Source organism: Haliaeetus leucocephalus, unplaced genomic scaffold (genome assembly GCF_000737465.1).
Source record: "Haliaeetus leucocephalus isolate CR32 unplaced genomic scaffold, Haliaeetus_leucocephalus-4.0 Scaffold932, whole genome shotgun sequence".
Classification (NCBI taxonomy): domain Eukaryota; kingdom Metazoa; phylum Chordata; class Aves; order Accipitriformes; family Accipitridae; genus Haliaeetus; species Haliaeetus leucocephalus.
This window is the reverse complement of record NW_010973368.1, coordinates 10,993,975-11,016,631: the sequence shown is the minus strand read 5'-3', so window position 1 is coordinate 11,016,631 and position 22,657 is coordinate 10,993,975. Positions and strand designations below refer to the sequence as shown.

At 35.3% G+C, this 22,657-nt stretch overlaps 1 protein-coding gene across 2 annotated transcripts in view; it reads left to right on the top strand.

Annotated features, from left to right (window-relative positions):
- The window catches only part of TTC7B (tetratricopeptide repeat domain 7B), a 125,540-nt gene that overhangs the window by 7,138 nt on the left and 95,745 nt on the right, over window positions 1–22,657 (top strand). For both annotated transcript variants that reach the window (XM_010583822.1, XM_010583823.1), the window contains 2 exons: window positions 12,192–12,322; window positions 14,445–14,566. In XM_010583822.1, coding sequence (XP_010582124.1) covers window positions 12,192–12,322; window positions 14,445–14,566 — 253 coding nt within the window. The remainder of the gene's footprint in view (window positions 1–12,191; window positions 12,323–14,444; window positions 14,567–22,657) is intronic.

Below are 22,657 nucleotides of genomic sequence, written 5' to 3'. Positions count from 1 at the left end.
ACTTGTCATGTTCTTCCCATGAAAATGCAATCTTGGACTTGATCAACTTTAAGTACCTAAATTTACTTATATCTCCAAGGACTCCCAGTAATTTAATTGAATCTTTTCCCAGAGCTCAACTCTTCTGGCTCTGTTTTATTTGACCTCATAAGGATATATAACACTTGAAACATAAAGGCATCAATTTTGCAGAAAGGATTAGTATGATCAATTTTACTTAATGTAAAAATAATTTATTAGAAAATAGTAAAATATGTATCTTTTCTACCCTGGAATGTTTTGTAGGTTCAGCTTATTTAAAAAAAGAGAGAGAGAAGAAAACCAGCATGTCTTCTGCCTAGATGTGATGGAGGGTGTTTTGCTTGTGATTTCAAGTTTTATACTTAAACATTGCAATCTGTCATGTCAAGCCTGATCTAATCTTGATCAGACTTCATTAGTTTGGTCACTTCTACTGGGTGACTGGCTACCAGGTTACCTGAGCAAACTATTGGTGTTTTGTTCTGTTCATGTGCAGAATAACCTTTTTTTTGCTACTATGTTTCCAGTTTGAATGGAGGATTAATAAAATTTATTATACCTTCTTCCCATGGTAGCAGGTTGCAAGAATATAGTGTTCTGTGTGCTCTAGAATGAGGTAGAAGTCACAGAGCAGTCTTAAATTTAGTATTCAATGTCTAGATAAGTTTAGAGTAATTGACAGCTAAATAGCATATGTTTCTACCCAATAGTGTACAGTTAATTCTTACTCTTTTACCCCTTACCCCTGGAATTTCTTCTTTCTCCTTGTGAGAGTGGACTATAAAACTTTTCAGTCTCAATTCTGAGGCTCTTCTGGGGTGATTGAGGCTTGTAGGTATTACCCGACTAAATACAAGTTATTGTTACAGGGATTTTGTGCTTCATTGGGATTTGTATTTCTGCTTGCAAGTTCAATGATAACCTAATTATATAAAGAGAAAACTCTTCTGAGTATCTAGATTTTATTTCTTTGGCAGTCATGAACATAGCACCATGTTATTAAGCAATGAGGAACTGTCTGTGCTGCCTGTTTGCAAGCATCAGCCCGGCTCCACTGTTCAGTGCAGCAACACAGAGGCAGTTAAAGATATCTGTTCTAGTCGCCCCATTTCAATCCCGTTTGGGGCAAATCCAGTACCAGTGGACTTGCAGTCTTGTATACTATTGTGTAGTGGTCTGATAGTGATGTATTTGCCTCTGACAAAGGCATAGGGCAGGTAACTAATGGTAATTTTTAATGGCTTTAAAATTTTTTTCCTTATTTAAGGTGGGACCACCTCCAAGTGCTTACCTTCTCACTCTGAGGTTTCATTCTGTAACCTCAGATGTGCTAGATTGAGGGGGATGCTTAAGTTGAGATATTTCTTCTACAGCTCTTACAGGGCACTTAAATGAGCATGTTACGCTGTAACCCGAGAGAGTTAACAGTTCACAACAAGCCCTTAGAAATTACCTGCTTTCCATATGTCCCATCTTACTCTTGCCTGTGGAACATACAAAGTATGTCTTTCTGTTCTTCACAGCAAAGGAAGATTCAGCATGTGTGTATGGATGCAATGGAAGTGCAAAAATGGGTCCAAGGTCAGGTTCAAGCTAAATTTTGCTTTTAGTTTTATCTGATGGCTAGAAAGAAGGGGAGCAACAGTAGTGACAATTGTGGGGAGAGAAAATGGAATTGGAACATGGTAGGGGAAGTGAGATCCCCAAACGCTTGCTCAGCTGTGGAGGGAGGGTGTGTGTATTTTTGTGTGTGCACATATATAAATATATGTCTGTATGTATTTATGTTGTTAGAAAGTAAGAGGAGACAAAAATCAGAAGAGGAGAATTCTTACTGCTTCTTCAGAATCTTCAAAATGAGTGTGTCTGAATGCATCATCCATCAAGGTTGTTTGTAAACCTCACTGCAAAATGTTCATTACTTTACAATAGTCTTCATTACAAAGGTTTTCATTACAATAGTCCAGAACATGAATTTTAGTGTCTTCACACCCCTGCAGTCTTCAACTTGGAGTAACTCTGTCATTAGACCAAAGAGCTAAAGCCATCTGCTGCCTGCAGTGTGCTCACAAAGCAGGTCCTCAATTTTTTTTGTTATGCAAATGAATTAAATGCATATATATCTTTAAAAGAATGCTTTTAAGTCTCTGTGCTGCTTATAGCTTTTGCTGAGGACAGCATATTTAGAAGAATATAAAGCATATTTAGAAGAATATAAGTGAGAGGCATAATATAGAATGATAGTGAGTCAAGCAAAGGATTCAAAGGCTCTCAAACACAGCAAGGAAGATTAAAAGATTGTTGTTCTTTTCTTGGAAATGTCTACTTAGTGAAATGCTTCAAATCTTCCAAAGAAAGCTTCTTGATTGATTTGTCAAAATGCAACATTGTAAAATTTCAACAAAATTCTAAGAAAAATTCTATCAAATTACCTTTGAAATCTTTTCTGTTTCCTTTACATGTGGCTCTTTGCCAGCCTGTGATGTACGGGGGAATCACAGGGCCTCAGTGCCTGAGCAGTGCTGGTTCCTGTCTGTCACTCCTCCTAGGGAAAATGTTCAGAATTGTTAGTGTGGTGATAAAGGAACTGCTGTATTTATCAGACCCAAAAGCTCAAGGACAGTTGTTTATAATGGTGAGCAAAAAAAATGCTTTGGAAAGAAATTCAAGGAACAGGACAAAGTTGGTTTTGTTTTTCTTCTGGCTTTTGGCGACAAAAGCCACTGCTAGTAGTGATGTCTTATGCTTTTTCTTGACTAGAAGAAGGTGCAAGAGTGGTCTGATGAAAAGTTAACTGCTTCTGTGTCCATTAGAACAACAGAGAATAGACTAGCCACGTGAATATGCATGAGGCAAAGCCTCAGAAACTGGATTAGCATAGGTCAGGACTCACCACTGTTTAGATATCCCTCATGCAAAAGTTGCGAGGAGCTAACCACACAGTACACTGAATGTAGTGTAATTCTGATATTTTCCTGGCTTCACCATTTCCTCAAATTCACAAGTTAAAAACAGAAATGTAGTGAAGGACGATCTTCTTTCATGTGGTTGACTGCATGGACAGGCATACTTTTTTGACCTTACACTGATTTTTTTTGTGTGTCTGTGTGTGCGTGCGCCCATAGAATACTGTTCTGGATTAGTTCTGGTGTTTTCCTTACTTTAAGAAAAGAGCTGATTTTGATGCTGTGCTTCTGAGTAATGACTCTGTATGCGTATATAGAAAGTATTGTGGGGATAGAGTATTAAAAAGGTCATAGTTTTGATATTAAATACAGAATTTTCTTAGATTCAAAGATGTACTTGAAAAAATTGAGTGGGGCATTTTTAAATGTCATATAAAACATAGAAATGAAAAGATGGAGCTTTTCAATGGGCTACTTGGCAGTTGCAAAAACATGAGAATGCATATTTGGAGCCGTTGCTTAGTTTTTCCCCCACCCGCTTGTAATTGCATTTGACTTGAAAGCAGAGGAGAAACATGCAATAAAACAATTTTCTGTAGCAAAATGTCTATGGTTGGAGGTGCCAGTTTATTTCAAGAGGGTGTGATGAAGGAAAGAAAAATGGGCATAAAAGACATTGTTGAGGAGATGGGCAGGTTTGCGTGACTCTGTTGTGACAAACTGTTAGCCTGAAAGCAGGTGTATGAATGTTGCTGCAGCTGGCTCCCTGAAGCTGTTGCTTTTCCTTCTTTTGTAGTAATACTTAAGACAGTACATCACTGGAGTGGGTCATACCTTTAATATGAAGTTTTAAGAAGCAGTACAGAAGAAAGCAGATTTTTTTTTTTTTTTTTCTTCTGCCACAGATGTAGCTTGGACATTAGTACTGCTTATTAGAGCTGTTTTATGCAGCAAGAGCAAAGCTAAGAAATGAGGCTGGGCAGGGGGAGGAGGAGGGAAGGACAGACTTGAGATAGTGGTGGCAAGTCTTGGCTCAAAGTAAAATATAGAGGGGTTTTGCACATTTCTGACTGTATTAAATGCTTGATATTTAAGTATCTGCTTAGGAATGACTACCTTCTGATAAGTAGAGCAGGTTCCCTTGTTAAAATAAGTTAATTTTGTCTCTTCAGTATCCATTTGTTTACTTTCTTCGCTAGATCAGTTTAATTGGCAATGCTGAATTCTGAGACAGGAAAATCTTGTCGTATTTAAATTCTTTGTAAGTTAAGTTATGAATCCATAAAGAAGTAATTAAAGACTGTATGTGTCTGACTTTTTTTTTTTTTTGACCTTTTTCACGTTAGGGTTGTGTAGCTAGCTCCAACTTTTCCTACTCCCTTCTCTTACAAGACCAACCAGAAAAAATTCTATATATGGTGTTACCATACAGAAGCATATATTTAGAATCTGTTTTAATAATGGCTGAAGCTAATATTCTCCTAGGGATATGGCCTCTGGGAAAAGGACAATTAAGTTTCTGCAAGTTTTCAGCAGTATATGAATGAGATAATATACTGGAAAGCACACACAGACATTATTCAAATGCTGCTCATGGCAATATCTCCTATGTTTCTAACCAATTTTTGTTGCTTATGGATGCAGAGATGAGATGCATGCACAGTGGGATATTGAGGTGTTAATTTGGGGAGGTGCAACTTGTCAGTAACTCTGAAATAACAAGTATATATTTAACTAAGAAAAAAGCTTATTGAAATCATAGATAACATGATTCTGATGCTGTTGCGTAAGTCAAAAGACAATTGAAAAATGAATTTAGAATACCTGGCATTACAAATTAGTGAATCGTTCTACAAATGCTTATAGATGAACATAGCAATTTACAGGTCTGACATTCCTTAAAGTCTGCAACTTTGTAAACTTGATTTTAGTAAAGAAGTTGTATTTATATTTACTATAGTGTATAGATTAGTAGACTACTCCAGGTATCTGTCAAGATGGCTATATTGTATTACAGTAACAAATTCTTAAGTATGTGAGGGATGTTGTCTGTAAGTTAGTGTGTGACATTACAGGATTGTAGCCTTATTGCTGCAGGCTGTTTTACGTCTCAGATTGCCTGTTCAAATAACTGTGTTTATATTTAGATGTTGTATGTTAAGTAAGGTGAGACTGTCTTTACTGCTGCTGACCCATATTCAAATTTAATGTTGCATTTACCAAGTTAAATGCTTGGCTATTAATTAGTTCTATTTACAGAAACATGGAAATGCTCATTAGGTTCGGTGGAAGTGTCAGGTGCATGTGAATTGCTACTTTGCAGTTAGCAGAAGATGCTGCACTTAACCTTAATTATATGGATTGTAATGGGATCTTGTGCAATGCTAGCCTGTATCAGCAGACACCAAGCAGCTCTTCATGGAAGAATGCTAAATGAAAGCTGTTTTAGTAGTTATGCTGGCGTTCTCTAGCCTCATTAGGCAATGAGTCAAGAACTCAGCTTAAGTTCCCTCCTCCTACATTGTTGTGCAAACATTGCGGCCCTTCAGCAAGTAGTTTGCAGACCATGGCTAGGAAGCCTATGCCATAGGATACTTCAAACTTTGTTAAAGCTTGTCTTTCCCTAGTCTATTTTTATGACTTCTGCCCTGGTGGAGCAGGGACTGGGGGGAACCCAGGAGTTTGCCCTGCTTTCCTCAGTGCTGCTTTTAGCTCCGGTATTTGAAATCCAAACACTGAATGAAAATAATATGCTTCTTATTAAAATAGACTTCTTTAGGACTTGAGCATTTTGGTGGTGTGTTTTTCTTGTTGTTAGCTTCTCCCAAATCTTTAGAATTTATTCAGAATCTTGGCTTTGGCATAGCGAGGAGAGGGAGAAAATCTTGGGCCAAAATTAAAAATTAGTGGTTCTGGCTTTTTTTCTCATGCCACAGGAAAAACTGGTGTCACAGTGGAGCCTGGTGTTTTTTCCTCAGAGGTGCTTGTAGGAGCAATCCTGACAATTTACAGCAAAACAGTATCAATTCTGTAGTTAAACCATCTCCTTTCTCCTGAGCTCACAGCTTCCATGATGACGACTCCCTATACTGGTGTGCAGCTCTTCTGCTTTGGGGAGGGTTCATCAGACAGATTCACTCAGTCCAGGATCTAGAGCAGTTATCAGTCCTTTTCCCTGCTGTTATCTCTAGTTTGAACTTTTTCAGCCCCTCTAGAAGGTGCTTGTCTGTCAAAAGGCTGTACTGTAAAGCAAGATTTAGCTGGCACATGGTTCTTAAGAAACAAACGCATATGTGAAAATACTGATATCTTCTGTTTAAAAATACTGTAAATGTCTATTTTGTACTCTTAGGAAAATACAAAGATTTGAATGTCACTATATTTAGAGGAAAAGTGTGACCAATCATTTCACAACAGTTATCTCAGACGATAGTACAAGAAATCCCAGAATATTGTTATGGTTTTGACTGCTTGGATTAATAAGTAAGTGTTCACTTCAGAAAAGAGATGAGTGTTCCTGTTTTTTTTTTTTTCTTTTCTGTTTTTAACTTTGGGAAACTTCAAGACACTTAGAAACACTACCATAACTATGGCATTAGAAAAGCCGTACTAATGAAATGACATTGTAGTATGAATATATGTGATAAAATGCTGTCTTCAACTCTGGAAAGTTGTGCTTATGTTGCTTCATGTGTAATCTAGAATGAAATTTAATTCTCTGTAAGTAGTTTGTGTTTAAAAGCATGGCTAAAAGCTTCCCTTAAATTCAAGTATGCTGAGAGAAGAGGGTATTGACCTTCTCCCCAATTCCTTTTCTGGAAAGCCAGTTGGGTATGAAACTAGCCATAGAGGAGATCCTGCATCCTGAAAGTAGTTGGGGACTTTTTTCCCTGTGTCTTGGTTTGGGGGGATGGGCAATAGAAGGTACTTGAAAAATCTGAGAAATTAATTATTTGTGTTTCCTTAGATTGTCTAAATAAATAGGCAGTTTCTACTAAGACAGTGTGTCTGCATTAACTGTGAAAGTAAGAGGTAGTTTCTTATATTTCCCTACTCTCTGATCTTCCTTTTCCTCCTTTCCTTTATAATAATTAATTTACAAATACCAGTACTGAATTGAAGAGGGAAAAAATTCATGCTTTGCTTTCTAAAATAATTCTCTTCAAGCAAGTCACAATCTTTGATCGAGGACTTCTAGAAACAAGTCCTTCTCTTCCATGAGATTAGCAATGTTTGTCCTAAACTGAAAAATAAACTGTGGGAGTTCCTTGATAGCAGTAACTCAGATTGTTTCAGTTCTTCTTTTAAAATTACTAATAAACGTTTGCCATAATCTATAATTGTTTGATCTAAATATATAAACTAAATATGAAGTTTCTTTAAAAGGAGATGAAAGGGGGGTTTTGTGTTTACAGCATTTGGAACGCTTAGCAGTGTTGCTTTGCATATCATATAGAGAAGAGTAAGTGCTGTATACTCAAACACACTTGGATTTTATGTGTCCGTTTAAGGAAAAGAGGAAGCAAATCCAGAAATCTTTATCTATTCATGCAGCTCTTTCTCTTTTGCAAAAGCATGTTTAATTACTTAAGTATAAAATAGTCTTTCACTCTTTTTCTTCTGTCTTTTTACTTGTCTACTGAAAAGAGTAGATAAACCATGGGGTCCATTATTATTTGTGGTTTCTAAAATTTATACAGACAAGGTACTGACTGGCATAATGGAAAATCCTCAGATATACAGTGCAGTAAATGTGATAAGCTTTTGTCAGCCTTGTGTTTTAGGATTTTTTTTAATGGTCTTAGTAATGGTCTGGGTGGTGAGAGTACTTGGTAAAGATCTGAACTGTGCTGTGAATTCCCTTTTGACCTTACAGTAATTTTTATTTTACTTTCTATAATGAAATGGGATTGTTAGTTAATGACCTTTTCTACAGAACTTACAAGTTTGCTTTTTTTTTTTTTTTAAGTGGTTTGTAAATGAAAAGTAATTACTGTCATTGTCCTTAACATCAAAACGGTTGGTCATCTAAAAATAAGCAAATCTTTTGCACCAGGATTTCTTAAAAATTTTTAGTTTGTTACTTGTTCTTACTGAGGAGTTCTCTTTTTTGGGTTGTGGTCAGCATGTGCGTATGTGGTGGTAGGGCTGGTCTGCTCTTGTATTTGTAAAAAATGAAATAGTTTACTTGGCATAACCTTGGCCACTGATTTGAGACCATAGACTCAAGAATGCCCCTTGGAATAAGTGATAAAACTATCTACTGTTTGCTTTCTGAATCTTTTACAACATATGGATTATTTATAAAGTTTTTGAAGATTTAAAGAAAACCTTTGCAAGTTATCATGTAATTTTAGAGTTACTTTGCAAAACATGTAAGCTTAACTAGTACAGACTCGTATTCATTTCACTGCTTCTCACTTTTCCCTCAGGAGTCATCTTGCTTGGTATCAGGACTAGATATGTATGAGATAAGTGTCTTCCCAAAATAAAACTGACCCAGTTCATTGGAATTGCTTACTTGTAGGTGATTTTGACTGGAAGGTCTTGAACTTAAAAGCCAGGAATATCAAAGTCAACTTGTGATACCAATTGACATGATATTCTTGAATGTAGAATAAAACAAAATAAACCAATAGCTATGACCTATACAACAAATGCAGTAATATTTTGTAGTAGTAACAGCCACCTCTTTTCTGAATATCTCAAAGCAGTTTATAAACAGTTGAAGAAATTCCTGCCTGCCCTTTCGAGAGAGGATACCAGAGATACCTGCCTGGCAGGTATGGGAACAAGCACAAAGGGGAGAACTGACTTGTCTGAATATATGCAAAAGTCTTCACCAGATAATTTAGGATGATATGTATTTTTTTGAAATTCATGTGTTTCTCAATTCTGTATGTTACCACTTGCTTGTTCTTTTTTGAGGCCTAATGTAATAATCCCTATTTTAATTACATTTTTATCATCTCTTAGTATTCTTATGAAGAAGTGGGCAGTATATTATGTGGTTGTTATTGCTATGTTGCTATTTATGTCTATTTAAAATTAAATGATACTTTTATGTACTTTAATACATAATTTCTTAAATTTCATCTTTATTTAAGAAAAAAATTAAATGAATAGTCTGGAGGGACTCTAACCTGTTACAGAAATCATAATTTATTCAGGATTTTTCTTCTAGTTGGTATAGTTTCATTTTTAATACAGTATTGAATTGTAATTATTCCTGTGTCATCAAAACAAATGAAGTGTCCAAACCATCCTGTTAAGTGGTCATTTCAGGATAGTTCTCCAAATGAACTTCCTGCTCCGAAGCATTGCATGCTTAAAATATACATACTTTCCCAGGTTGTAATAAACATACCAGGAAAAATACAATGAATACTAGTTGGATAGTGAAGTTACTCTAAGAAATAGCATTATATACTTTTGTACTTCCCTTCTGCATTACTTAAAGTTTCTGGCAGAGCAGTGAGGTGCTTTCATATCTTAAAGAAAATTCTCAGCTAAAATGAGAGAATGTTCTTCTAGTGAGTTTTTCAGATTAAAAAAATTATAGTTGTGGCCATAAAGTATAAAAATAGAAATAACAAATCCAAGTCAAATCTACAAATAGCCCATTGATTAATATGTTTCATGTAGTGGAGGATTACTGTGGGGTACTGGCCGTTCATGTCATGGGAGAGAAGGGATGGAGAGGAGTGATCCGCTTACCAACTATCTGGTGCTTTCAGTTATTTGACATTTTTGTTGCAGCTCATTTATTGTATTTTATGGTCACCTCTAAGTCTGAGTTTGAAGGTTGTGTAGGATACTGTAAACTTTCTATTCAGTATCAACCTTACATTTAGATCTTCTTATCAGAGGGTCCGTTCAAGCCTACTGCAGTAGCAGGACAACTGACCTTTTTCTATAGTTTAATCTTGCTGCTTTTGGGTCTATGACTTACAGTTAGCAAAAAAACCCATCTCAGATATTTGCTATTTGATTGAAAAATTGAAAGAAAGTGGATTGGCGTAGGCTACTCTAGATTATTTTCAAATATAGTTAATTTTTAGAGATATGTTAGGTGAAAACCATAACATGCCAGAAAAGTCCAGTGTCTGTTGTACTCAGGTTTGGCAGGTTTTTAAGAGGCAGACTACTTGTTTGTTTGCTGTGTTTCGGGAATGTTATGTAGGTTTTTGAAAAATATATTGAAATTTATTTTGTCTTTAGCAGAGCAGTTAGTACTGAAGTCAGGATTTTGTCTTAACTGGTTGTATAGCTAGCAAATAAAGCTGTAGGATATACATTGTTTTTACTAGTAGCAGGGGGGATTGGAGGGTCAAGGTGGCCGACAAACTCTGATACAGACTTAAGGCATCCTCTCAAGCCAGAAATATGGCTTAGTGGTTTTTTATACAGATAAGTTATACTTCTACAGGGAGATATTGAAACTTGAAGTTCCAGTTTAAAAGAATCTGGAGATCACAAATACTGCATAGTTTTGAGTTTATCAATAAACAAACTCCAGATTCCATGGCTGTGTCTTCCCAAGTTGTTTTAGTAAGAAAACTATTGTAATTCCAGTGAAACATACTGTTCCCACCTTACAGTATTGATGGACAGAAATCCTTTGATAAACTATTCTCTAAACTGGGGTTTTGTACTATCTGGCATTCTGCAGACATCTGCCCAATATATAACTATGTGTTTTGTTGTTGTTTTTGTTTTTAGTTTCTCCAGCAATGGACTCTCAAAACCTTGGATGATGAATTGAGAATATGGTCATTTAAATTGTGAATTATATTAATGTGGGAGCAGTTGAAGGCACTTTAGGATCAGCGCTTACTGCTGACAAGCGGGAAGAATGACCTGAAATAATCTCTTAGGAACATGTGGAAAGTGCTATACTTCTAATACAAATAATTAATCAAATAAATATAAGATAGGTTAACAGATGAAGCAGTAGGCTTGCAGAATATGATCTGTTGCAGATCATAAACAGAAGACAATGTTTTACTAATATGTAAGGGAAGGCACTAAAGTTCTGTCGATTTGTATTTTATTTTTTTAATGTATCCTCCATCAAAAACAGGAAGTCTTTAATCTTACGTGCTCAGTGCTATTGAGGCCTCAAGTGGAGCCATGTATCCAGTTTTGGCACAGGGAGTCAAGATAGAGGTAAATAGCTGGAAAGTGTCCGGAGGAGATAAAAATGATTAGCTGTCAAGGAAGCATGAGAAGTGTAATGAGTGAGAATTGACATTTTTGTTGCAAGCATGTCTTTCTCTCTCTCTAGATAAACATTGAAAAAAATCTTTTGTAAAGAAAGGAATAATCTCTCAGTGAAGAAGACTAGGAGTAATTAATCTAGGGAGGGAGATCTAGACGTTAGGAAAAAATACTAATTGTGAGAATAGTTGAGCTCTGTAATAATTTGCATAGGAAGGCCAAGGCATCCCTATTGTCAGAGGCTTTTAAGAACAGGTTAGAGAAGTGTCTGGGGTTGGTTGATTCCTTGGTCAGATAAACGGATTAGTATTCTCTAGGTCTTTTCCAGCAGTTTTCTCTAATTTTCTAGAAAATAACCATAATAGGTGTGGCTTGTGTAGGAGATAGCATTGATTAGTAAGAGTTGTTGGGTTTTTATTTTAGACAAGCAAAGACCTTTTTTTTTTTTTTTTTTTTTTTTTCCTTCAGAGCACCAGATAATGTATTTGTTGCATAAATCCTGAAAGGAAAAGACTTCTGTGCCTTGATGAAAGTGAGCTATCACTTACTAAATTTAAATACAAAAGTTAAACTTCCTAAACCCTTATTTTTTAAAAAATATATTTGTTTTTGTAGGTGCTTCTGCCTTGCACAGCTACTAAGTTTAGTATTACCTTGGGTGCCTTTCTTCACCCTGCCTTGGCTTCTGTGAGCACTCTGGAGAAGTGAAGATGTATTCAGTAATTTAGAACTGGTCTAGAAAGACACTAGGCACTTTTGTGGTAGACTGTCATAATGTCTTTTAAATCAAAATTGCTTTAGAAAAAACTGCTCCTTCTGGTTTTATAATTATTAAGGAGAAGTCGCTCTTATTTATATATCTATTAGTGTCTGTACCAGAGGATCATACCTTTGTAAGTTTTTGGTAATTAAAAATTTTTTTTCTTTTTTTTTTTCTCCTGATCAAAGGGGCTTAGCCTGGACTGTTTTTTAGGTATAATATTATATGACACTAGTTTTTAATGCTTCATTTGATTTCCTCACTCCCCGCCCCCAACCCCCTAGGTCTCTGTCTTGAGAAGTTGCCAATTTCTTCTTCAGCTAGCAACCTCCATGTGGACCGTGAACAAGAAATTGTTACGTGCTACGAGAAGGCTGGGGATATTGCTCTCCTGTACCTTCAGGAGATAGAAAGGGTAAGCTGGGATGATTTGCTTATTGAAGAATTGCATGGTTCATCTTTCATTGATGCAGTGTTATCATTTTGGTAACTCAACTAAAAGTTGTCTAATATTTATTTTCTTAGGACTTCAATGCACACTTACAGTTGGACAATAAATTAGCGTGCCTTAATGTATGTCTGCTAGCTGTCCTTCTGACTGTTCTTTCATTCTGATCTCTTCGAATATAGTGCTAGTAGTCTAAAAAGGGACAGAGCTCCTCTGAACTACTGCGTATATTCAAGACGCTGATCTGTGGCCTCTTGTTACCCTATGGTGGTTCATTTATGAACATGGGTTTATGGTGTCTTTCAAACACATGTGTTGGAATATGTACATTGTATGTATATACTTACTAGCTTTTCACGTAATTCTTAAAAAGAATTAAATTCAAAATGAAGCTATGAAGATTGAAAATTGATCTTGTTGATATTTATTTGGAGCCAATAACTTAACTGCTCTTAAATCCTCTTTATAAAACTACTTGAAGGTAAAATTCTTAAATAATATTGTACCCATCAGCAAGACACTTGACGTATCAGTGGGATGTCCAGAATAGTAACTGAAGGTGTGTTTGCTTCAACTAATAAGTACAATCCTGGGACAGTGAAAAAAATCATCAGATATGATAGCCAGATAAACAGAGTATTTTAAAATATAGATGAAATTCAGATAAATCTTAATAGTTCTATAAATTGGATCAGGACAATGTTCTTGGACTTGATAGCCCATTTGTCATTTTATCTCATTAATATATTGCTCACTGTATAGATGAAACTACAATTACTGTTAAAATCCAAGGTACTAGATATGTAGAAGACCTGGTTTTTATTGATGAAAGATGATACATCTGACTGAGCTTCTTAACGTTAGACAAAATATAACCTACAAACAGCTCTGCAGATTATTAGGCAAGTTACTGTTTTCTCTTTTTCCCACGGTTTTATAAGTTATGGAGTATGAATTACAGAAAGTTAACGTTAGGCTCTTTGTTTGTAAAGAGTGTAACACTTCATGATTTAAAAGCTTCAGGCTTTATCTGAATTTAAAGGGATCCATAGGCTCTTTTATTTCCTCCTCCTGTTTTCATTTACACCATTAACCTTGTTTTCGGTTTCTTACCACTTAGCAGAAACCCTTCAAATGTTATAAATACTTTTTTTTAAAGAAAAGAAAATCTGTGGCACCCTTTGTTTCTAGGATTTACACACTACTGCATTTTATTTAGACTTTGAGATATGTCTGGACAAAATACAATACACTTGGGGCTCTATTCTTTGGCTTGTGAATACTATTAGAATGAAGCAAGCGAGCAATATCACTGACCCTCTTTTTCAGACCTATTGCTTGCAAGCTTCAGGCCTGTCATTTGACAGTTGGCATTGAAGGGGTTATTAGATACAGTTAGGGTCACACAAGCAAAAGGAAGGGGAAAGAAAACTTTGATGTGATGGGGGAAAGAAAAGTAATTCACACTGTTTTTTAAATAAATACACGTTTTTATTTTCTGAGGGTTTTTTGCTTTGGGGTTTTTGTTATTATCTTTTAGTGGCTGGTGGACTATGTGCAGTGAAAATGAAGGCAAATGAAAGCTGTTAGCTCTCCATTTTGAGAGAGCATTTTTAATGTTGATGTAATACAAATTAAGTTATTTTTAAATTGTTTTTTGGAAACCACTCTGGAGATCACTTTTAATCTTCTTACTGCTTTCTGCAGCAGTCTTTCCTAACCTGACAGGGTTTTAGATTTTGAATACTATCACCTCCTGCTACTGAATAAGGTTACAAATATGCTTTTTCATATACTTCTCTTTTGTATGCCATTCTTCACAGAACTTTCTGAAAAAGTTTTATAAAATTATTCTGAGTGGCATTTCTGCTTCCTGAAGAAATTGCCTTTAAGGATAAAGCCAAAAGCAAAACGATTTATATTTAGGTGGGAGTGGAGGTAAGGATAGAAATATTCTACTAGCCACTGCCTGCAAATGAAAAAGATTTCTCCAACATTAAGTATTAGCTTCTGTGTAAAAGTCCACAAAACTTGATTTTTTTTTTTTTTTCCTAAATAAATTTTTTTACTTCTTCTTTTGTTTTCTTAGGTAATTAATGCCAATTTACAAAACAGAAGCCCTAAACCAGGGCCCACTGCACATGAACAAGAACTTGGTTTTTTCCTGGAAACAGGGCTTCAAAGAGCACATGTTTTATATTTCAAGAATGGGTAAGATTTGATTCTCCTTTTTTTGTATTTGTTTTTTGTTTAGGTTTTGTATTTGTGATCTAACTTGGCATCATAATTTTTAGCAATTGTAGATTGTGTAATCATGAGGACTTTAATAAAGTAGTAACATTTTGATTGAAATAGTAAGGCTGCCCATATTGTATTTATTTACATATTGTAAAATTGTTTAATCAAAGTATATTAAACAGAAAGCATTTTCTATTTTTACTTTCTAAATTGAGAACTTAAAATACCTTAAACTTGAACTATTTGAAATTTCTTTTACTTTATTACTAGACACTGTTAGAAAGTGATTGACAACATATTGAAACTCTTGATTTTTATAATTTTGATTTTGTAATTTTTTTCCAAACCTCTTCAGTTATCACTTATTTTAACATTATGCTGCAGGATAAATGTGCATGAAGATCAACAGTATGTATACAAGTATACAATCTCCATTGTATCTGCTCTATAGATCCTTCTAGATTCTGCATGGGAGATCCTTTATAATTTATTTTAAATAAGGCTTCCCTTAAAAGTCTAAAAATAAATTCAGATATCACAGAAAATAAAAAAAGGAATACAACTCGCCATTTATAAGAGCTTCAAAACTTGGCACAAATGGTTTTTAAGTACATTTCTGACATTTGTTGTTGAAATCACATAGTTTAAGAATTTATTTGCAGGGCTTCTTATTTCACTAGGAAAATGTGGTTTCATTGAAATATTGGAACTATTGGTAGGACTACTGTTTTGTACCAAAAATATTTCTTATTCTTACAAATACATAAACAGAAGATAAAGGGAAATCGTGCAGTGTCTGTAAAGAGTTCGAGATTTTAATGTACTGATGGTAGGGTGACAAAAGGCTATCCAAGTTTTCAAACTGTTCAGGGACTTCAGCATGGAAATGATCACTAAGCTTCTGAAATCTCATTCTTAAAGTAATGAAGTACTGCTGCAATAACACATGATCTGAGAGTTACTTTTTAGTTCTGTTTTCATCATTTAATTGCAGGAGGAATGGAATGTTCTGAAAGTTAATATTTTTCATTTACCAGAGCTAAAAATAAAACTTCTGTTTTCATGGCTGCACAAAAGATAAATAAAATATACTTATTGAAAGAATCCCAGTGGCAATCATGGTTAGGAATAAGCTAAAAATTCCACATTTTGAAGAATTTTGATTGAAGGCCAGGAATGGAAGTGGTCCATTTAATCTGACATGTTGTGTGTAAAAGCAATCAGTAATAGATATAGCAGATCAAGATTAATTAAGAAAAAAAGAAAATGGCACAAAAAAGTCGTGCAGTGGATTATTGAGGAACATCCAGCCCAGAGGAGTATTTTTCCTAGACTGTATCAGTTGGTCTGGTGTGTGCTTTGAAAGGTTGATTGTATTCCATGTACCCTTTAATCCTTCACAGTGAAGCTGGTGGTGTTCTTGTTAGCTCCTACATAAGCATATAATTTTTTCTGCAGTCTTTAGTACAATGGTCACTTGCAGTTTACAAGCTAATTACACATTATATATTTAACTTTAAACTTCTTCCAATTTCATTGGCCAATGCTACTTTTTTTTTTTTTTCTGTGGTATGAGAGGAAACAAGGTGTTAGGAAAAATGGCTCTGTGCCAATCATTATTTTACATATTCCTGCCATTATATCCTTTAGTTTCCTTTCTTCATTTAGAGCCAATCCCAATTCTCTCAAGATTTCCTAATATGGTCATTGTCCCAGGCTGCTAGTTATGTTGCTGCTTTTATGGGTCACTTTTTTTTAATTAGTTTTTAACTTGGGTTTACTAGAACTGAACAAAACTTTAAATGTATAAAATGTATACTTTTCTAACAGGGACAAATTTATAGCATGCTTTTTAATACACTTATTTTAAGGATGCTTTGCTTGGTTTTTAAATTTGTCACCTCTCCTGATGTTAGGTTAATAGAAAGATCTTGAATCTAATTTCTATGAAGCTTCGCAAGATACTTCAAGTTTGAACTTTATCTAAAATTGTAAAAACTATATGAACATTTTCAAGGAGAGGAAATGTTGATATCTTTAATATAGGCAATTTAGAAATGGAAATCTTTATTCAAAATAAACTTTTTTTGCAATTGAACCTGTAGATGTTAAAAGGGCTTCAATCCTGTGGAGGAGGCAGGGAATCACCATAGTTTAACTGCTTGTGAGTGATGGGGGAGAAGGAGAAGAGTAAAAGTGTGCCTGTCTATTTTTACAGGCAGACTAAATCTGTTATTCATATAGTAATGCAGTGGAATCTCTTATTTGTGTATGTTCATGAAGTAAGGTTGACACTCAGAAGAGTTGAATCTGAAATTAAAGTTCCTATCACCAAACTATAACCTGGCTTGCGTCAGTTCAAATGTTATCCCGTTACCAGCATAGTGGCTATAGTAATTTGTGCATTAGAGCATGCTTAAAGATCTGAGTAGATGTTTATGGATTTTTTGCTGTTTTTTTTAGTCTTCAGTTCCACTCCAATAAGTATGAATAAACATCTCTCAAAATCTGCTGGAGAACTGAATTTGTCTGAAGTCCTTTTGCTATGGAGTGGGTTTTTGTTGTTGTTGCATATCTAGGGGTCGGTTGGCTAATCACTGCTTTTAATTACACTTCTTCCACTAGAAGTGGAAGCGTCATTTTTGTGCATGTTAGAAAAGAAAATAAGATAACTTTTATACTAGCTGGAAGAGTATAATTTTAGCAGTAATGTAGGGAGTATTGCTGCCTACCCAGAAAGCTGGTTGATCCATTTGAAATTTTCCCTATGTTCACTAACTGTGCAGAGTTTTTCTTTTAAGCCAAGAAATCAAGTTTTTCTAGAGGATTAAGTGATTTATCTTTCAGGTATGCATTATCTTGACTGAAAAACTAGAAAGTGTTTGAAACCTAACTTTAGCCTGACTACTAAGTGCTGGCATTTTGAAAATAAATGGAAAAGCAATTATCTTTAAAAAAAAAAAAAAAAAAAAAAAAAAAAAAAAAAAAAAGGTGGCAATAGCCTGAGTGGAAGAATCTTATTTTAGTGCTCCATTAACAAACAAATCTGAAATTAATGTTTTCTTCCAAAGTGTACAGAATTTAGTGAAGAATCAAAGTACATACCCTTTTTTCACTTGGGAGCAGAGGAACGTTTCAGCTGGGAAATGAGTAACAAAAGTTGAGGAAGGTGTTCTAAAACTTAAAGTAGGGTTTATGTGCTTTTTAAAAAACATTCTGAAATATGTAACTTTAAATGTCTTTCAGGCTGATTATGCAACTTCTATTTAGTTTAGTAGTTGCTTTGTAATTTCAGACTGGAGGAGTTCAAAGTCCTGATGTTCCAAGAAAAGCTACGAGCACAGGAGCTTTGACATGAGTGCTTTAACATAGCTATTTTCCAGTAAAATGCCTCTGAAAGGGGTAGGAGAGCGGTTTATGTACCAGTAATTCTTCTACTTAGTATTTGCTTTTTATTAATGTTATGAGATAAACAAGACAAACTTAGGTTGTAAATGGTTTTTATTTTTGAGGTAATAGTTTTCAGAAATACACTGGAAGTGTACGCTCTTAAAGCAAAAGAGCTTTCTGGTTAAAGTCTAAAATCAGGTGGCTGTCATGTGAAAACCAGACTTAGCTAGCTTTCAGAGGTCTTTTTTTGTGGCTTCTATATTTCACACCCTCTCCAAGGATATTGCTCTGTCAGAGCCCAGGATCTAGACTGCAATTTGGTCTAATCTCCATCATGGTTCACATGCTGAATCAAAGCCTGAGGAACCTGGACAAGATCTGTATGCCTTACGATGGCATTACCTGTGCTGGAAGCAAGACCCTCCCAGTCTTCTCCATGAAGTTGTATCTCAGAGACTGGCTTTTTCTCGATAGAAATTTAACCCCCCAAAAACAAACAAAAAAAAACTCAACCAGTTTTTCTGCATGTAATTGATTTTTATTGGCTTACAAAATGTTTGACAAACACAACAAAAAACCCAACTCCTTAGAGTTAGTCATGTATAGGACTTGTCTATGTAGAAGTTGTTTTCTTTTATCTATTTTTCTTTTTCCACCATAACATAAATAGGGATAGCATAGGAATATAGCTCTCATGTTGGTAAGTGAGGGAGACTGGTTGGAAGCTAATCCATAAGTGCTTCTGTTGCACATATATACAGTGCTCACAGCTGGAGATTTTACAGTGATGAAATCTGTAAGATAAGGATCTATGTAAATGCTTGACATAAATGCACATCAAGACACTGTATGACTAGCTGTATGCTGTATTAGAATACAGTGCTAGCTACCCATCACTCTGAATCTGTTGACTTCTTGTTGCATACCCTACATCAGCCTCAAAACAAATTGGTCATTAAGTAAAGAATAGAAAGTACAATGAAATTCAAAAACATTGAAATCCTACAAAGTATCGCATTCTTTATGTGTGAGATACCACTGCTGTATTGGAAAGTAAACAAAGTTACTTCTGTTGCAGTTTTCAAAACAACTGTGTCCTGGAGATAACTGCTTTCATGTTAGGAAGCTAAGGCAGAATATATTCAAGATAGAGACAAAATTCACTGTTTTGTGATTGCTAACAAAAATGAGTGTTCAAAGGATACTTTAATATCTGTCATATCAGATGCTTTCCTCATCCTTACTTACGATACTGTTCTTACTGTTAGTTTTCATTGAAAAAAACAGAATACCTTTGAATGCAAGGGGAAATTATTATTCCCTCAGATATTCAGATAAAATCATCTGCGAAGAATGCTTTCTCTTTCATTCCTTGTTTTGTGTTTGTTGCTCAGAATTGTGTCTTAACTTCAAGAGTTTAAAATAAGATTCCATTGTTACAGATAGAAAATCTGGCAGTTTTACATGGAGGACTAAGGTGGATATAAACATGAAGGAATCACTTTTATTCAAAATAATCTCAAATAACTTTTGTAATAATTAGTAATACAAAGCACACTGAAAGAATAATGTTGTTAGTATCTGAGTTGATGTTGAATTTTTATAATTTTAATAATTTGCAGTTGTAACTCTGACTCTCGCTTACTTTTTCTGAGAAGATACTTGAGAGTTCTTTAGCCCATGTACTACAAGTCTTGCTGACTGTGGCTTTTGCTTGTGTTTGCAAGCATCAAATTCAAGGATTTGGTTTTGTGTTGTGTTGTGATGGGCAGCAAACAAAATGGTATTGGATCCTTAAATTGGGGAGGGACTATTTAGTGTACTTCCTGTGCTCCCCCCGGAATGCTTGCTTTACTGCTGTATTTAATGCTCTTGTTTTTATTTCCTTCTCTGGTTTTGATATTGTTCTGAAGAACACTGCTTCACATGCCAGGTATCACAAGGCATGGCTGTGCCAGAAGGTTTTTTTTCTTCTTTTTGTCCCTTCCCTTGCAGCTTGTACGATAGGGATTCGTAGGATCACACAGGTTGAAAGGGACTCTTGAGGGGTCATCTGGGCCAAACCCCTGCTCAAAACAAGGCCAGTGTAGAGCAGCTTGTTCAGGGCCTTGGCCAGTTGTTGTGCGTGTCACCAAAGATAGAGGTTCAAATTCTGATAAACCTTGGGGTTTAGGTGTTTTGTGGACAATATTCATGAGATATATCACCTGAATGTGAGCTGCAGTAACCTACATCTAATTAAGTCTTCTGAGTTCTTATCTGTTAATACTGATTTTTCTCTAAAGGACAGTTAGTTGTTGTACCTGGATGATAGTTATTTTCACCATGAGAAAGATTTTATAGTGTTTGGGTTTTTTTATCATAACACCTTTCAAATATATACTGCTTCTCATTGAGCAGTTTCTTTCATTCTTTTGTACTCCCCCCCCCCGTGTGTTTTAAAACACAAAGATAAGAAGTGTTTGTCTGGGGTGTGAGGTTTATCTGGACTACTAATGCCAAAGCACTATGGTGCCTGATGCCAAACCTGCTTTTTAAAACCAAGAGACTTCTTGGTGGTGATGGTGACAATTATATTTGTGCCAGAAGTTTGTTACTGCTGGCCTGAATGCTTGTACTCGGGTCTTCTGGTTCTGCATTGGAAGTTTGTCCTTACTGCCCCTTAATTTTCTTCCTGCACTTTCCTTGTATCATATTTACAGTTATCGATACCTCTCTCTGTTTAGGAGTGAGCATCTTTGCGTAGAAGCAGTTAAAATATTTTCATTATTCTAAACAGAAATGCTGCCTGAAGTTTTCAAAGGAGCATAAAAGTTGACCTTGCATCAGAATAATTAATTAGGTTCTAACATAAATTGTTGGGGTTTAGGGTGCAAATATGTAGACACAAAGATGCAAATTAGCCCTAAGGGCATCAATCCCTATAGACTTTTAATAGTAGATGGTACCATCAAGTCCTGGTTCTCAGTCTTTAAATGGTATAGTGCTACTTAAAGAGTCAAAGTAGGTTGGTTGTTTTTTTTTTCTTGAGGATTTAAAGCAGCAAACATTTTAATTAGTCTTTAAAAACCAGAAAGATGCAATTCAAAAGGCTTGACTCGAGCACAATCTGATGGGAGGCAGTCATGTAAACACACATGTACGTTAACTAGCAGTGTCTGTCTGTGGGCTGTCTTTGTCTTGTCTGAAGTTACTGAAAATATGTCAGCTCTGAGTGCATGTTAGTGTACCTTAAAATTCCTTGTCTCAAGAACGGAAGGGATCTCAAAGTCGTTTACAGACACTGTGGGATGTTGTTTTCTAAGTTAACCTGCCCTTTTGCTCTGGCATTCAATAAGCATGGGCGGAACTGCTAACATGAAGGCACATCACAGTGAAAAGCAGGTAAAAGTTCTGTGCTTCCTAGGCTAGGCAGGAAAAGTATGTGCCAGAATAGCCATCACCCTCTTCTCCCCATTATTACAAACTGTTAACAAATACAGGAAATGTACTTTGCTAAAAGCAGTGCAGTGTGGAGATCTACCATATTGTTCATGGTATATTTTGCTTCATTACTTGTCTCTCAAAGCATTTAACTCAATTTTTGGGTGATTTAGATTGTAGTTTTGAAGTGTACTTTTTTTTTTAGTATACTTTGTGTAGAAGACGCTTGACAAATCAGTGGTGTGTTTGTGTTCACTTGTGCAGTGGATCAGTGTTAAATGCTTTATGAAGCAAAAACTAATTCTGCATTTTAAGTTGGATTTTTTTTCTTGTAGAATCTTACTGCTTTTTCCATGATACAGTAGAACTTCAGTCACAAGTTTCAGTCCATTGCAGATGCTTACAAAAATGTAATAGGTAACTAATAACAACCTGTCATGAAGTTCTTAAGGACTTTTAAAAGTTGCATACTTTTTCATACAGTATTTTTTTTTCTTCTTGTAACACATCAAAAGACATAAACTTCATATGGGGAAAAAAATGCTAATTCCTAAAATTTCATAAAGATTTAAATTAGTGTGATTTGAAGTTCTGCTATGTAGTATATGCTTCATCTGTACTGGGAAATTAGTGTTTCAAGTTGACAAGTTCTTGGTCTTGCTCTTTTTTGACAATTTTGAAGGGAACGTTTCAGTTTTTTTGGCAAGTCTGGTTTTTAAAATCTTGTTATGGGGACACATCTGTGACTTTGCAATACAGTCCTTGAGAGAAAGCTCCATTCATGGGAGGTATGCACTTAGAGCGGAGGACTTAAAGCTGGGATTCCAGTGGTCTGGTTTTGGCTCTCAAAAATATTTGGCATGTGGTATTACTGAGTAGTATGTATTTTGGCTTTTGAAAGGTGCTGAACATATCCAGCTTCCATTGAGTTCAGAGATTTTGTTAAAATTTGGCCTACTGACTTTCTGTACTTACTTCATTAGTATATGAAGTTATTCATTACCTATTAAGAGGTCTGCCAGTTTGAAATACATAAATAAATATAATCTTTCATGCAGTTGTTTCCATGTTAGATGTATACAAAGATCAGTTTTCTTTAATGTGTAGTAACTGGTCACTCTATGGTCAAGCTCTGCTGTAATGTGGACTTTTTACCAACAATCATTATTTCTTGTGTGACTGGTGATTATTTCTTTTCAACCAACTGGTGGCTTACTTTGACATCACTTTCAACCTGTTCATACAGGTTTT